Raw genomic sequence first — 16,407 nt, 5'->3', positions numbered from 1 at the left:
CTTATTTTTTCTTCCTGTTTTCTTCTTATATTAGTGAGTACAGTTGCACACTTCAGCAATCCAAGACAATAAATTATTTTTAAATCCTGTACCATCCGAGAGGTGACAGGACATATTATTTAACATTATAATTCATGTATTTTATATTTATTGAGCTGGGACTTTTCCTACCATAAAACTCAACTAATACAGGTCATCCACTTTTACCACTTTCCACCAGTTTTTCATTCCCTTCAAATTTACTACATTCTTTTTATATCTTATTTCCATGTGTTAATCTTTTGTGATACTTAAACTAATTTATAATTACTTGTCTGTTTAACCCTAATTATTTGTGTTCTGCGTTTGTATTTGAATTGAATAGTTTTTCCACGTTTTCCTCATTTGTGCATAATTGTCAACAAATTCTTCTCTCGCGTTTCTTATTATTCCAGGTGTGACTTGCAAATATTCCCATTTTTCAGAATTTCATCATTATTTTTAATCTTTCCTTAGAATCAAGTCTCTCATTCTCGGTGTCTTTTTCAGTTTTACTTTCATGCGCTTCTTTCCTGAGCGCCAAAAATTTGAAACGGGAGGGAATTCACACCATTGGCTACAGAGTCCGCGAGGAACGGAAAGGAAACACAAGAGCCAATCGTCTTTCTTTTTTCTGTGATTCGACGGAATTAAGACACAGTTGACCAATCGCTGCTGACTCGTTTTTTTTCTTTAACTCAACCAAGCCAACCACACGATGCGCCCCTTCGTCATAGAAACCAATCACGTAAATAGGCGTGACAATAGCAGTGTTTTATATCCGGGTAGTAGCTCGGAGTAACGTTCCATTTATTCTGGAGAACGCCTGCGTGTAGGTGTAAAAGCGAACTATGTCTGGAAGGGGAAAATCCAGCAAGGCCCGTGCCAAGTCTAAATCTCGCAGCTCCCGTGCAGGACTCCAGTTCCCTGTCGGGCGAGTCCACCGTCTTCTCCGCAAAGGTAATTATGCCGAGCGTATAGGCGCCGGAGCGCCGGTATACTTAGCCGCCGTGCTGGAATATCTAACGGCGGAGATCCTCGAGTTGGCCGGAAACGCGGCCCGGGACAACAAGAAAACCCGCATCATCCCTCGCCACCTCCAGCTGGCTGTTCGGAACGACGAGGAGCTCAACAAACTTCTCGGCGGCGTTACTATCGCCCAGGGCGGTGTCCTCCCCAACATCCAGGCCGTCCTGCTCCCCAAGAAGACCGGCCAGTCTGCTCCGAGCTCCGGCAAGGGGGGAAAGAAGGCTTCATCTCAGTCTCAAGAGTATTAGCCACATGGCTGGTCATTTCCCTCACAACGGCCCTTTTAAGGGCCACCCACGCTGCATTGAAAGAGCAAATGTTCTTTGTGTTGTTTTCATGCCAATAAACTGATTTTGTTAAAGGTGAATATGGTGAGTAGGCTGCTGCATTTACGTTATGTATCGACATTAGCCTAGCATACCTGTCTGTACCGTCAAGCTAGCTAAGGTTTCTCCCTTGCAGACTCAAGGAGTATTTAAAAGACCAAATTAAATGTTTTCCCCTAATCTTACCACAGCAGACAGCCGACTGAGCCCCGGTAGGCTTTAATAGTATATTTTTAGAGTGGGTTGCTGCAATCCTTCTACATTTGCCTTTTGTCTGCTGTGCTGTAGATAAAGCAGAGCCCATGACGTCCTATTCCTGCGCCATAGACTAATCAAAAAGACTTAATATAAACCCAGATAATGGCGTTGCGAGCGATCCAAAGGACTTGTAATTTTTTTTTAATTAGTTTGAAAGTGGCAAATTAGGATCAGTGTTGTGACGTATACGTATGTGCCTTGACAAGCACTGGGCCATCAGCTTTGTGAAGTTGGAAAAGACCATTGGGGTGCATAAATCTGATTTATTTTATATTCCGACGTCACATGCACTGCACTTAAAATGAATGCGTGAGATGTTTAACTTTAGGTTCACAGTATGCCTTTAAATGGCAAAGTGCTAAAAGCAATAAAACTGGATAAATAGATACAAAAGCAGTTTAGGCAAAAAATGTGAACCTATATTTGAACTGTGGCCCTTTCTGCCACCATACTTACTGCACTCAACACCTAACTTTTCTCTCCCAATTCCTTGACTACTTTTATTTCCAGTTTTGTTTTGAGGTTTTGTGCATTCAAACTCCATGGCGTTTCCTGTGGGAATGTACTACAGTACTGTGCCAACACCTGTCGAGCTTCTCCCCAATTTCGTCCCCTCATGGTCACTACTCTAATTGTGAGTCACATTGGAAAATGCTTTACAGTACAGTGTTGTCTTGGAAAAAATGACACGTTGTAATTGTTTACTAATACCTGAGCTGCTTCAACATGAAGGACAGACTGCCTCTTGAGAATTCAAAACTCAAGCAAGACAATTTTGGGAGACTGTCCAGCGGGCGCCACTGAAGCCCACAGGACCCAGGGATCTCCTCAGCCCAACCAGTCTCAAAGGAGGGGAATGGGCCCCGACTTTGACTTTTGTGAATATGTAGAAGTTGTTTGGACAGCACTGCTGTCTAGTGTTGTTGAAACTGAACACAAATAGATGACCTTTGTTTTCCAACACTTTCAGGCGCTGTTTTCCAGACGTTTGAGGGAACCGCGGTAGAGTACACAAAACAGAAGCCTCAATTGAATTTTTGTAGCTGTCGAAAGATAATTCTCATTAATACGGTATATAATGCTTCCTTCTTAGAACTAAATGTTAAGTGAATGGACTAGTATCATCTACTAAGTCAAGTCTGGTTTTATAGACTTATCTGGGCAACACACACTGTCTACAATGTAGGACATATTTGCATTTCTAAATCTTTTTAGAAATGTAAATGTTGAAGTATGTTAGAGTGTGGCCCTGACCCCTGTACGTCAGTACCTCCAAAATATAAACATGATTGACCACAAATATTGGTATATTTGTACATTCAGTGCAAGACAGTTGACTGCAGGAATAAATTTGTATGCACAGTTCCATAAAACCACTAATTTGTTCAACAAATTTATTAGAAATGTTGCCTTGGTGAGTAAAAAGTGATTGTTTTGTAGTATGCCCACTTTTTCACTAGATGGTGTAGTAGAGTGAATTAAAAAGTGATTCCCAATGACGTGGAATAAAAACTAGACTGCGCACAGACTCTTTCACGTGGTAATTCGGCCTCGTCTTCCGGTCAGGGCAAAACGTTGCTTTGGGTACTACTTCACGTGAAAGTTGATATCCTTACAATTGTACATTGTGAAATGTAATATTGAAATACGTTAGGTTTTGCTTTTTTGGTGCCAATATGGTTATTTCCTGTTGCACTGTTAGCTGTCAAAACCGTGCAGGTGGTCCCAAAGAAGTAACTTTTCACCAGTAAGTGTATTTCAGTTTAACATTCATAACTATCCATCCATTTTCTTAGCTGCTTATCCTCACGAGGGTCGCGGGAGTGCTGGCGCTTATTCCACCTGTCAACGGGCAGGAGACAGGGTACGCCCTGAACTGGTTGCTAGCCAATCGCGGGGCACATCAAGACAAACAACCGCACTTACAATCCCACCTCGGGGCAATTCAGTGTCCAATTAATGTTGCATGTTTTTGGGATGTGGGAGGAAACCGGAGTGCCCGGAGAAAACCCACGCAGGCACAGGGAGAACATGCAAACTCGACACAGGCGAGGCCAGGATCGAACCCGGGTCCTCAGAACTGTGAGACCAACGCTTTACCATCTGAACCACCCTGCCGCCCCTTCATAATTAATTATTATAATTACAATTTAATGAAGGTCTGTCTAGGGAAGCCGTTTTGAAGATGTGGACGACAAGTTCCAGGGGTATTACGTGGAAATGGAAAACTTGTAGTTTGGATTTTAAATGTATCTTTTGTGATACCAATTGTGGAACTTTTGTGACACAGCCTCTACCTTTGAAAACGCAGGCCACACCATCCTCCCATTTTCTATACTGCTTGTCCTCACAAGAACTGGAGCCTTTCCCAGCTGACTTTGGTGGGGCAAACCATGAACCAGCTGCCAGTCGATCGCAGGGCACACATAGAAAAACAACCATTCACGGACATATTCACAAGTTAATCCAGAGTCTTGAATTAATGCAGGAAGCATTGTTTTGGAATGTGGGAGGAAGCCGGAGTAGTCGGGAAAGAATCTACTGCCACATCACAAAATAAAAATGTCACAAAAATTACACAGTAGTCAAAGCTGATACACTCACAGAAAGCCATGACTTTTTCTGTCTTATTGGCTGCAGAATACACATTTGTACGTTTTTTCCATCTATCAAAGAGCATTTTGTTGTTTTATCTCTCACATTACAGTGTTTGTAGTAAATGAAGTATATTTACATACGTGATAATTGGCTTATTAGATACTGTTAAGTGGTGTACTGTATGTCTCTCTTAGGGTTTGGAGCAGTATGATAGGGCTTGTCTCCAAATGACATTATTTGACTTATTTTTAATCCAAAATGTGACAAACGTTGACATCTTCCACTTGATTAAGCGCTTTAATACACATTTGAGTGGCGCAATGATGAACAGCGTCAATATGCAAACAAGCTATGTCATGGGACAGCAGGAGGCGGAAAAATAGAGTAATAGCTGTGATTGAGCACCATGTGCAATACAGATGCCGCGTTCCCTCTAATGGCTTTTCCAATGGGTGTAGCTATTGCAGACGTTTCTGACATCTCTGTTTTATTAGCAGAAAAAGCAACCTGAAACGCTCTCAGAAATAGTTAGCGCTAAGTACCGGACAGACTGAACCAATTACGCCAAACTTGACAACGTGTCCACGAGCACAAACTGCCAAGCTAAAAATTCCAGCCGGGGAGGAAATTTCAAAATATCTTTTGGCCGCAATGACCGCGATTTCCAGCTGGGCACTTGTCAACTGTGACAAAGCAAAAGTCTGGGTTGTTACATGAGAGTGTCTGTTTCACGCAAGTTGCAGACGGTGCAGGTCCTAATAGGGTAAACGTTCTCGTAAATGTGATAAAAAAAAAAATCATTGACTAAGGAGAGCAAAGGGCTTTTGAGCACATATCCGGATAAGGAGACCACAGGGTGGATTTAACAATAGCATATAAATGATAGGTGAGGGGAGTGAGAGTTGGAAAGAGGGACGGGCCTGGCAGCAATATGCATGTGGATGTGCTGAGCGGAACATAACATTTTTTCCTCCTCTGGAAGAGTGAGAGACTTGCAAGGATTTGAACGGCTGTCTCATCTTGTTTGTTCATCATTTTTCATCTAAATCGCTTGGCAGGCCACAGGACGATGCTTCCAGCCAGATAAGGTAACGAGAAGTTGAAACATTTGCTTGTTGGCGTATGGCAGATTGCATGTGGGAGAGAGATGGGATAATAGGGCTATTGTACTACTAGCTTGACATTATACTGATGGTTTTCATACAATTATGACCCATTCACCATTTTACTTCTGTGAAATGTTAATGTACCATTGATCTATCATTCATTTCTATATATTTTTTGCCCATCTTGCAGATGTTTTGACAACTTAAAGTGAATTTCGAGCAGATGGAATCCTCTCATTTCTGCGAGTCAGATCATGAGCCGGAAGCTCTATGAATGGACGCTTTTGTTATAAGCTTGCATTCTCTTCAGGCTGCCTTTGGAGCTCATGGATTCAGTAATGCACTATTGAAGAATTTGCTCCAATAGGATTATGAGGCGCACACGTGCCTGAGTGAGTTCAGTCTATTTTTTTCAAAGCAATTTTATGTTGCAAGTACTGTGAATATTTTGTGAATGGAAATGTAATCTCTTAGCGTAATGGACCTAATTAACTCGATCTGGTTGAGTACATTGCTGTGCTGTATTATAAGAGTCAATAATGCCTCAAAAAACAAAAATGGAGGGATGCCATTGAACTTCATATTCATTGTATGTTTACACTGTTAGAGATGCAGATTGGTCCAGATTCCACACTTTTATATAACTAGATAACTGCAAGCAGGCAATGTACATGCAAACAGCAAAATATGTGAGCTTGCTGAGAGCTTGGCGAATCAGAGGGTAGACATTTTCGGCTAGGATTATAATTTTATGAGGACCTTTAGCAACATATTACTTTAAAGTGGGCATATCAAGTTTGACAACATCCACTGCTTCATCCTTTATTGAAGAAAGACAAAATGATGGTGGTAATGTCACTGCAAACATCCTCTCTATCATAACATGGTGGACAGCAATTTCAAATGCAAAATGTCCAATATGATTATGAAAATAGAATAGAAAATTCAATAGATTTTTTTTTATCATGTAACAGGCTGTGGACGGTAAAACCATGTCGATTTTTTGGTCATTTAGTATGATTTAACCACTTATTACACACACTGTAATTAGCAGCCTTTATGAAGTTAATGTATGTACCACCCTGATAGCGTCGTGCACAGCTGCTGTCATAAAAGGCCCTTCACCATCTGGTCTTGTGCATCCAGCCTTCTTTCACCTTTCTGTGGTCGTTCTTGCAGACATCCAGTGCACATCTGGTCTCCTGCTCAGCGAGGAGCACTTTGCGACAGCAGGTCACACAAGTTCAACAGCTTTAATATCCCGCTGGAAACATCATTCCTCAGAAACCTCAGAAACCACTGTAACCAGTTGGCATGCACAGTAGTCCAGTTCAAAGTTCAAAGACTATGCAAGGATGAAGGTTTTTGATAGCTATGTGATCAAGATCATAGTGCAATCACCGTTTCATACCTTAATCATTATAAAAATAGGACTCTACCAGTTTAGAACCAGTACATTAAATCGTCATTTCATATAATATTGAGGGTAAGCCACTGATTAGAGTTTTGCTCTGGAAATGATATTTGTCCTTCAATTTAAGTAATGTTACCTATTTTAGCTTGCATTCACTATTTCATGCAGCATTTCTTTGCAAGTGTGTGCTATACCGATTCAAAATGTTTTATACTATAGAATGGAAATAGATTGAAACTATGCACTGCATAAACACTGTCGTTACGCCCAATAGCACTTTCACAGCTTCACATGGAGCTGAGAAAAGGATGAGAAATGAGGGGAAAAAAGCTCAGCTATAAAGTATGATAAAATAAAGAAATAATGTACAAAAACCCCCCCAAGAAAATAAAGTGCATCTTAAATATGCATTATTAGTTTGTGGTAAATAAGATGGTGTTAATATTATCACACAAAGTTTATGACAATTAGAAGCCTCAATGATGATTTAAAACACTTTCATCTAAATCTTATTTGTGGGGCTTTCAGCTCCATAATGGGCATTTCTTTTATAAATATGTCTGGCTTCTTCACTCATTTTTGGTGGTGTAGTTTTCCTCCATGACTCATCATCTGTTTCATTTCCTCCATCTCCCCTCTGGCCCTGACCATGGGAAAAGACTAGCGGGACCAATCGTGGGCTCCCACTCACTTCCACTCTCGTTTATTGGCCTTTGAGCCCATCCCTTCCCGGGGGATCTTTGGAAAGTTTGAGCATAAATTTGCTCCCTACCGGTGGCTTCTCTTTCCTATCTTGCATAATTATGTCACCATGGATTATCAATTCATCATTTTAAGAAGAAAACTCCCCTTTTTGTTGCCTCAGACTCGGGGGTCTGAAGTCATATTTTTTTTTTTTTTAATCTTCTCCTTCAGCACATGCTCTTCCCATCATGTTAAGCTGTTGACACCTGCTCCACTATCAAACAATTCACGGAGAATGATTTGGCTTGAGCCCCTTCTGATCACCTGGGGTGGTCCTTGAATGTTCTCACATGGGATTTTCTGTCATCAAAGAGAGGAGAATTAAAAAAAAAAAGTTGTGTGAGTCAGAGAAGTAACTCTGCACCAGGATGGGGAGGAGAAGTGACTGGGAGGAGGGAAAATAGTCAAGGAACTCAGTGGGAGAACGAAAACAGCTTTAGGCCAGACATTCATAACAATGTGGACGCTGCTGCGTGGAATACTGAGCTGCAGACTAATTCATGGATACATATAACTCTTTTCAGGACTTTGTGAGAGTAGCGAGATGGTACGTGTTGCATGTGGATCAGTGTAGGTAAGAAAACCGCTTGCAGAATGCTGAGCTGCTTGCTTTTCTATTCTACGGAATTATCTCCAGAATTCATAATTCAAAGCATATATTTCCTCCCATTTCTCCCTTGTTTTGCCACCCGAAGCAGATGTGATTTCTCTTTAAAAGTCACAGCCCAGACTGTGCGGCTGGCGGTGTCTATTTTCAGAAGCTCTTGGCTGCTCTGAAGGACATAACCGGCCCAATAATGACAGGTTGCTGTGGAAGGACCCGCATTTGCACGCATTTAAAAACTCCTCCATGGCTTTGGGTGTGTTCGTTGAAATGAGGGAGGCTTGTGGGAGGTGGCGGGTGCATATGTGTGTGCATGTGTGAGTCACACAGACAAGACAGACCGACTGGCCTGGCCGCACTATGCTGCTGCGTGACTGCGTGGCGTGCATGAGGGTGCAAGCGTTGACAGCTAGTGGGGGAGAGACGTGAAGGCTCCGATGTCAAGGCACGCTCTGTTCTATGTGTCACTGGGTCCACTCGGACTGAGAACACACTGGACGGGATTGTCATGTAAAGCGGTTTCGCCCGGCATTCTCATCTGGAGTGACATCAGATGCAGACACAACTCCCTGTTGTCTCACCCAGTGCAGGCTAAACTTAGAAGGGCAGCTGTAGTTGGTTTGGGGCTTTTTAATGCATTTCTGTCAGTCACCGATGTTGGGATACAGCAACAAAGTGCTCTGATATTTGGTTTGATGTAACAGTCATGTGATGTTGCGTCATGAAGCTGCTGCGGTCATTTAGTGACTCTTGCAAGATCACTGGAAAATGTATTTCATCAAGAGAGCCATTCACATTGATGCTACTCTGTGTCAAAGCCTAACGATTTTCTTGATGGACTGTAAACAAGCGTATGAGAATACTCATCAATTCAACTTAAATACGATCTTAAATACTTCTTTCTTCACTGACATCCCAGGTGCGTTTATTATCCAAGGCCTCAGGAGTTTACATATTTTTAAACTTGTATGACGCTTAAAAATGGAAAAAAAAATATCTCTTTTCCACCGCATAACACGTTCTCTGCTCGACTTGGCTGTACCCATAGTTGATCATTTACCCTGGCAAAAAAAAAAAAAAGTGGGTCCCACACGACGTTATTTCTAGTACAAGGTCAACTGAGGTCCGCAGCGCTTCAAATGGATTCCATATATGTGACATAAACAATTCCTGGTCACTGATTGGTCGAGCTGTCATTCGCCCTCCTTTTTGTTGTTGTATGCTAGCCTGTCTTGTTTTGGAATCGTCAATGCAACACTGTTTTCACAGTTTCCCTCTGTGCCCAAGCAAAGAAAAATTTCATACACAAAGTAACTCACGTGATTAAAAGCTATTAAAAGCAAAGAAAAAACAGCTAAAACATTTCAAACAAAGCAAAAAAAAAAACAAAAACAACAACCCAAAAATACAATTTTAAAGCCTACAATACAAGAAAAATGATTTAGAACTGGAAATACTGAAAAAACCATGAGAAAAACAAAGAAAAGCTTTTAACCAGGACTTAAAAATATTGACACTTGGGGCTGACTTCACGTCTGTTGGTAACTTCTTTCGTTTGTGTGCAACATAACATCTAAATGTTGCTTCCCCATGTTTGCTTTGAACTCTGTGCTCCACTATTTGAACTGAGTCTGTACATCTCAGAACCCTACTGGGTTTATATCACCAACATCCTGGAAAGGGTTGTGTTCAATTTAATAAAAGCATACACAGTATTACGCAAAGTTGACTTTTTAATTCATTTTAGAATCTACTGAAACATTGTCAGAAAGTAATCAGAGCTCCATCGAGCTTTCCTGGATCCTTACATTAGCATTGCCTAGAAGATTCAGATTCTGATAAGTGACACAAACACATACGAGATTGTTGGATAAAGGTGTTGTGGTGAGATGTTTTTGTTTGGTACACCCACATTCACGGATTGAACAAACACATGTAATTCAGCGGCATGGCGATAAAGTGCTGACTCCACCAAAAATAAAAAATAAAAATACAATCCATGCTGACTTTGTGAGGGCTTGCCTGTGTTTGGGAGGTTGCATTACTTATTTTTTTTTTCCTGCATGGGTGCCTAACACGAAGCCAAACGTAACTCTGCTTCTAGTCATCAAGCTAATGAAATCCTTACCGGCCATTGGCCCAGCAGTTTATGGGGGCGGGTGACCAGTGACTCATTTCCGTGAGAAAGGGCTAATTTCATCAAGACAAAATAGAGGGTGTCTAGCATGCAAAGATTCTTGGTCCTTGTGGTCTTTTGATGAAAGCATGTCACAGATTTGTTATCAAGACACTCAGCAACTGTTTAAATAGTGGGGGGAAAAATTCTAACAACATTGTGGACATACAAAAATATTTAGTGTCCAGGCCAGTTACTCTGATGTCATTCCAAAACTTCTCAAAGCACCTGGGGGAATGGTTAGGGGTTAGGTGCATGATAACTGGGGGGTTGCCATTTAAACTACAGTCTTCAGTTTTGGGGTTTTAAATTTCCTCAGTAGAATCAGACAGATGCACTATAGGTGAAATGTTCACCATTTTCTATTAATCATCCTATATATCTTACTAAGACTTAAATTGTTTGTGTTTATTGTTAATCTGAAGGTAGTGTGAGTGAAAGATGCAGCTGTCAGTTATGAATAGAATATTTTGAGGAGTAACAAGGGTGTTTATGTGTCCACATGTGGCGGTTTGAGTCATGTCTGGATCTTGTCGAAGGTTGTTTCCCCTGTCTTCCTCTCTTCTGATGTGACCATGATGTGCAGACAGCCGGGTGTAATCTGCAACATCTGTCTCCAGATAGTTTGCATCTATGTGAGTCATCTTAGGTGGGCAATATGGGATGTGAGCCTCATGTGTTAAGCAGCTACAAAGCAAGTCCTGGAATGCCAAAGTGCAACACTCCAGCTGTGTTATCCAATCTATGTCTATCATCAGGAATGTTGCTTGGGTTGAAGCGTAAATCAGTGCCACCATTCTACCCAACAAGCTCTGGAGAAACAATCCCCCAGTATAATGGGCAGTGTCACGTGGCTTTAGAACTAGGGCATGAGGCTCTCTATGGAAGGCACTGTTCCCATTGTAGTACAACTGTAGTGGCAGGATTCCCAGCTCTGCCGTTTATTTCCACTCATCTCTTTCCATGTGCATCCATCGCCGCGTCGCTTTCAGGAGCATCAGGTGTCAGATAATTTGGACATCGGCTCAGCGGACATGGAACGCAGGGGCGGGAGTCAAGTGGCGTCTGGACGGGAGTCACACCAAGTCCTGCAGGTGAGTCATTTGTCACGTCAGGGAAGATGCAATCGGGACAAAGCAATGCAATTTCCCATCCAAATCAATCAAATGTGCAATAAATTGAAGATTGTCGTCAACCTGGCAGAGCTAGCTCCAGTGATGTTCTGACAATAGGGACTGCAGTTTTTGTGCATCAGTTTACATGGCATATTTATATGGTGGGGGTGAGGGGGGGTATCAACAATCAATTACTCCAATTAATCTTGTTTTGACAGGGTACTCCCCTAGATCTGATTGAGACTGGCAAGTCCCTGAAAGTCCAAGCGGAGCGCCCCCACCTGGTTAGTTTGGGAAGTGGACGCTTGAGCACAGCAATCACGTTGCTGCCATTGCAGGAAGGTAAAAGATGTGTGTTGCATGTTGCATGCGTGTTACATTTGCTTATTAATATATTTATATTGATTTACATGAATGTATCTACCTACACACACCTAACTAACTTCCTCAATCAGTCTGTTGTTTTATCTGTCAGTCTGTTTAAAATAAAACAGCGATTCCCGAACAGGTTGCCGTGAGCACACCAGTGTGCCATGAGAGATCATAAGGGGTGTTGAAGGAAATTTTCCAATTTCCCTTAGTTTGTCCAGAATGTATTTATTCATTACAAATATATGTTTGTTCCTCTATCAATGTCACTGATGTATAGTGACCGGCAGAACAATGAAATCCTCTTCCATGAAATGGCAAATGTCACGATAAACTTGTGCATGCATCTGTTGCCATTTATGCAACACAAAAATATCAGCTTCCTGTTAGCATATCATAGTTTTCAATGAAAGTAGGCCCAGATTTCACACAGAGTACTGTAAGTACATCTATGAGAACTCATCACGTCATGGTTTTTGCGATGTATTTAATTATTATTTTGGGGTGTTGGCAGGCCATGACATTTTTAGTTGGGAAACCCTGGTACAAAACATTATACTGCATAATGTAGCAGCAACACAATGCATTGGTTCACCAAAGGAGCAATTCTATTTACAGTCAGTTTTATTTCACACACAAAATACACGTAGGCCCATATATGTGTTGACAGCACAGTGCTCAGGAAAATAAATACGATAGGTCACTTTCGAGAAAATAGTCTCACTTCTGAGAGCCCCCACTTTGCTGACTGAGTCACTCAAATGACATCAGACAGTGCCATCCCTGGCATAACTCCACAGCGTGCCACCTGTCACTCCCCACTAAACTACTGTATGTGTTGACGACATTTATGACTCCGCCCATGTGGTCTTGACCTCTGTTACGAGCGATCACCAGCGCTGGCTTTGAGCTGCGTGTCTAAAAATACATCATAAAGGTATTCACGGCTGCACGTGGCCCTCCAGTAAGTGATGCTGGGAAAATGTTGTTTTTGTCGCAGGGAGAACCACACTGGGAAGTGGAGGCACAGACATCTCTCTACTGGGTCCTGGCATTAAAGTTCAACATTGCTACATCGAAAACGTGGCTGGCACCATTACCTTGTATCCATGTGGGAACCAATGCGCCATAGATGGACTCCCCATCAACAAACCTTATCGTCTGTCGCAAGGTAGAAGAAAAACACCTTCCTTAAAGTAACACACACAAATATGTACAGTAAGCATTATTGAATATAACTTATCCTTTAGTTTCCAAACCTCTTACATTCTCGAGTGTCCCAGTCTAAGGACTCTGGTTTACAATCACACTCATACTTACAGTAAAGCACAGTCCCGCCCACTCAGTTGAACTTTTCCTTGGGATCTGAGCCAGCAGCTACACTGAATGGCATTCGAACCCAGCTATCAGGCGATGTTGTGTCGTGGCAGCAGCTGCTCAACAACAACAACAAAAAACTTTTTTTCACCCTGAGGACCAACGCATCAAGAAATGCGGAATCTGTTTCTTTTTATTTGAACACGAGGAACTATGTCTCGATAATGCCACCTGAATATATAATGCCTTTTTTTTATTTCTCATGCTGAATGTCAACTGGATGTAAACCATCATCTCAGGAAGTAGACACACCACTGGAAATGCTGAGCAAGGAGCACGCATATTCACTTATTGATTGCTTACACGTGAGTTTAAAGTATTTGATGACCAAAGGACTTTGGCAAGACAATTTAGAAAAAACTGTTAATATTAAACGGCATGTTATGCTGTTTGCCAATTTACTTTAGCTAAGAGCACAACATTAGGGCACAGGTAAATCTGCACTCTCAGATCGAATATTCTGGCTTTCCAAGAAAGGCTACTGCTTGCTTTTGATGTAGAATACTTTGGTGATTTATCTAGGTACCTGACAGTGGTCAGGCAAGGTGTTGGGTCTAATCGTTAATGTACAGTTTTTGTCACCTTAATGCTTAAATTGGTATTTAAATGAGGGTTATTTTTTTTTTTATTTTTAGCCAAATGAATTGAATTAACTTGCTTATTGCAATGTATGCACACGTAGACCTAACGTAAACAATGTGGATTCAAGTATTGGAAGGATGTATCTAAGTTGGCATAAAAGGACGGATTTAAGATGTCAGTGACATCTTGCTACCTGCATGATCTTTTTCCTCTCTTGACAGGCTGCATGCTGTGTTTCGGTCAGTCAACATTTTTCCGCTTCAACCATCCAGAAGAGGCCCTGAGGATGAAAAACATGCTGCCTGGAGGAAGCCATGCACTCAGCACATCAAAAACCCAGCACTCTGGTAAAGATTCTGTATCTATATGAGAGCAAGATGGTCAGGAACAAATGTGCGGATAATTAGTTTCTTCTGGGCATTTGCTCTTATTTTGTAAAAGCGTCACTTCTCGCAAATGCTCGACAGGTATTTTATTTGTGTTGATTTTAATTACTACTTATGCTAGCATGGTACCAAGACTCAATGTCATGCTTAAAAGCAAAGAATGGATTAGTTTCATAACATCGGATGAATGTGCCTCAAATTATAATTTCTATGCATCTGGTGTAGCTGGTTTTAGGATTTAGAAGAACCTTTGGGCGTCATCCATGAATTGATTCCAAAATAGCTCGTTGAGAACTAATTATCTGCGGCCCAGATTCATTGGGATCCGGTCCATTTAAATAGCTGCTTTACACCCGAGGTGTGTGCCCATTGTTAAACACGATAATTGTTCCGGAATGGGCTACAAACTCAGGATTTACATGCAAAATGTGACATTTTTCTTTCTTTATACAATTATTGGGCACTTTCTCAGGCGTAATTTAATAATCTTTCAAATAATAACATCCATTTCCACTTTTACAAGGCTTTGTTGTGTTTGTTTCAGAGCACAATTAAGTTTCTTTAATATTTTTTTTAAAAAAGCTGTTCCTTTTACAATGTTTGTTATTGACGTAGTTTGCTGTGGGCTACAACTGCACTGTGTTATAGTGATAGCAAAGGAACATAAGTTATCCAATACAAGAAACAACTTTGAGTATGATGCTATGATCTACACAACTGCAAACTTTAGCCACAATGATTTAAAAAAATCTTGGAGCCTGTTAAACTGGGACATACTTAAGTGGCTGGTGTGTGTAACCTATTGTGGCTGCAACTGCTTCTCTTTTGCACTCAGAGATATTTAGTATATTCTACACTGACCTTATTGGACATAAAGAACCATTTTAGGCACCACACCCTGTCTAGTGTTGGACCCGTTCTTTCCTGACCGAGCCCTGATTTCATGTGAGGCACATGGCTGCAACTGTTATATTTAGCCACTCCAGATCCCTGAAGGATTACTACACAACTGAACAGCATAACATCCCCACCACAGAACATGGGCCCCTAGACATTTATCACTACCTTAGCCAACAGAGAAACAATGTCTGTACATGTGTGCAGTAACAGTTCTAAGCAGGAATATTCTTCCTTTTAAGGGGTTGCCAAATGCGACAGAACAGATTCCTTCTCTGTTTGTTTACCCATCTTTGCGCAACTGTTCTTCCGAGTGTGCCTTGTTGTTTATTTAACAGCAATCCTCATGCACAGGTGTTTCTTGCCCTCCTCCTGCAGACTCCAGTAGCATCCTAAATGGGACACATCAGTCTATTTCCAGAAATGAGAGCTCAAAAATCAACAACTTAGCAAAGGACATCCATGGAAGCCTCTCGCAGAAGGTGCCATCATCCCCCAAAACAGCTAGAGCGTCACCGCATCCGCCCTCTGACAACGTGCTCAATGGTAGAAGCAGGACCAGCAGAGAAGAGAGCAATAGCTCTGTGGGAAATGTGCCACTTGTGCTTCCCCGGTCCAACATCCCTGTGCCCCATCCACGGACATCCCTCTCTATGACCTCAAGTTGTACTAGCGACGGGCAGCGAGCACAAGACAGCCCAAAGCTTCTTAGGAATCCAAGATCAGAGATGATATCAAGCAACACATTGCCCGCCGGGGGGTCCGTACAGGCCTTAAGTCACAACTCTTCACCGGCGGCTCCATCCAGCCCTCGAGTGAGAGGTTCCTCCCTCCAGAGGAGACACCCAAGTCCCAGGCGAGACGCGCTCCCACATGCTGACGTCCCTCAGAGCCTCAGGACGCCCGAGCCGACAGGATCCACCAGTCTTCCTCCTCTGAGTCCTTACATGTCCCGCAGAGGGACTCCAGGATCCCAGAGTTTGACCACCAAATTAGTCCAGCAGAGCCCGAAGACCCATCGGAAACCCGCAGTCCCTTCTACAGCTGACGCTATGAGGGTGTTGTACGCCCAGAATCCATCCTCTGTGACCGCACTGGAGACTGGAGGCAGACCTCAGACTACCAGCCTCATCTCAACACCTCTTTCTGGTTCATCTCCTGCCACTAGCCCTCAGAGCCAACGAAAGATCTTCTGTGAGAACACTATTGCATCCTCCAGCAAGGACTCCAATTTTATGAAACCGTATCCCCGAGGACGCAAGAACAGCATATCTGCCATCAGCGACAATGAGGATGAACTGCTGGAATACCACCGCTGGCAGCGAGAGGAGAGGTTACGTGAGCAGGAGATGGAGAAGCTGGTGAGTGAGGAACCACAGAGTAGACACCAGAAGCACTTAAATATAAA

General features: G+C 42.2%; 2 protein-coding genes across 10 annotated transcripts in view; both read left to right on the top strand.

Moving 5' to 3' along the window:
- The first annotated feature begins 786 nt into the window (after window positions 1–786).
- On the top strand, window positions 787–1,414 carry LOC133492322 (histone H2AX). The gene has a single exon (XM_061804485.1). It carries the CDS (start codon window positions 870–872, stop codon window positions 1,293–1,295), a length of 426 nt encoding a protein of 141 aa, XP_061660469.1. The 5' UTR covers window positions 787–869; the 3' UTR covers window positions 1,296–1,414.
- A 1,810-nt stretch (window positions 1,415–3,224) lies between these two features.
- Window positions 3,225–16,407, top strand: part of phldb1a (pleckstrin homology-like domain, family B, member 1a) — a 39,997-nt gene continuing 26,814 nt past the window's right edge. For 2 of the 9 annotated variants that reach the window (XM_061804476.1, XM_061804474.1), the window contains exons 1-6: window positions 7,910–8,040; window positions 11,266–11,367; window positions 11,607–11,730; window positions 12,758–12,928; window positions 13,938–14,063; window positions 15,378–16,360. In XM_061804476.1, coding sequence (XP_061660460.1) covers window positions 8,038–8,040; window positions 11,266–11,367; window positions 11,607–11,730; window positions 12,758–12,928; window positions 13,938–14,063; window positions 15,378–16,360 — 1,509 coding nt within the window. In that variant the 5' untranslated portion in view covers window positions 7,910–8,037. Of the gene's footprint in view, window positions 3,379–5,124; window positions 5,318–5,525; window positions 5,728–7,898; window positions 8,068–11,265; window positions 11,368–11,606; window positions 11,731–12,757; window positions 12,929–13,173; window positions 13,440–13,937; window positions 14,064–15,377; window positions 16,361–16,407 lie in introns of those variants that run through there. The other 7 variants (XM_061804471.1, XM_061804469.1, XM_061804470.1 and 4 more) reach the window with 7 other exon arrangements.

Source organism: Syngnathoides biaculeatus, chromosome 18 (assembly GCF_019802595.1).
Source record: "Syngnathoides biaculeatus isolate LvHL_M chromosome 18, ASM1980259v1, whole genome shotgun sequence".
NCBI lineage: Eukaryota > Metazoa > Chordata > Actinopteri > Syngnathiformes > Syngnathidae > Syngnathoides > Syngnathoides biaculeatus.
This window is presented reverse-complemented; position numbering and strand designations above follow the sequence as displayed.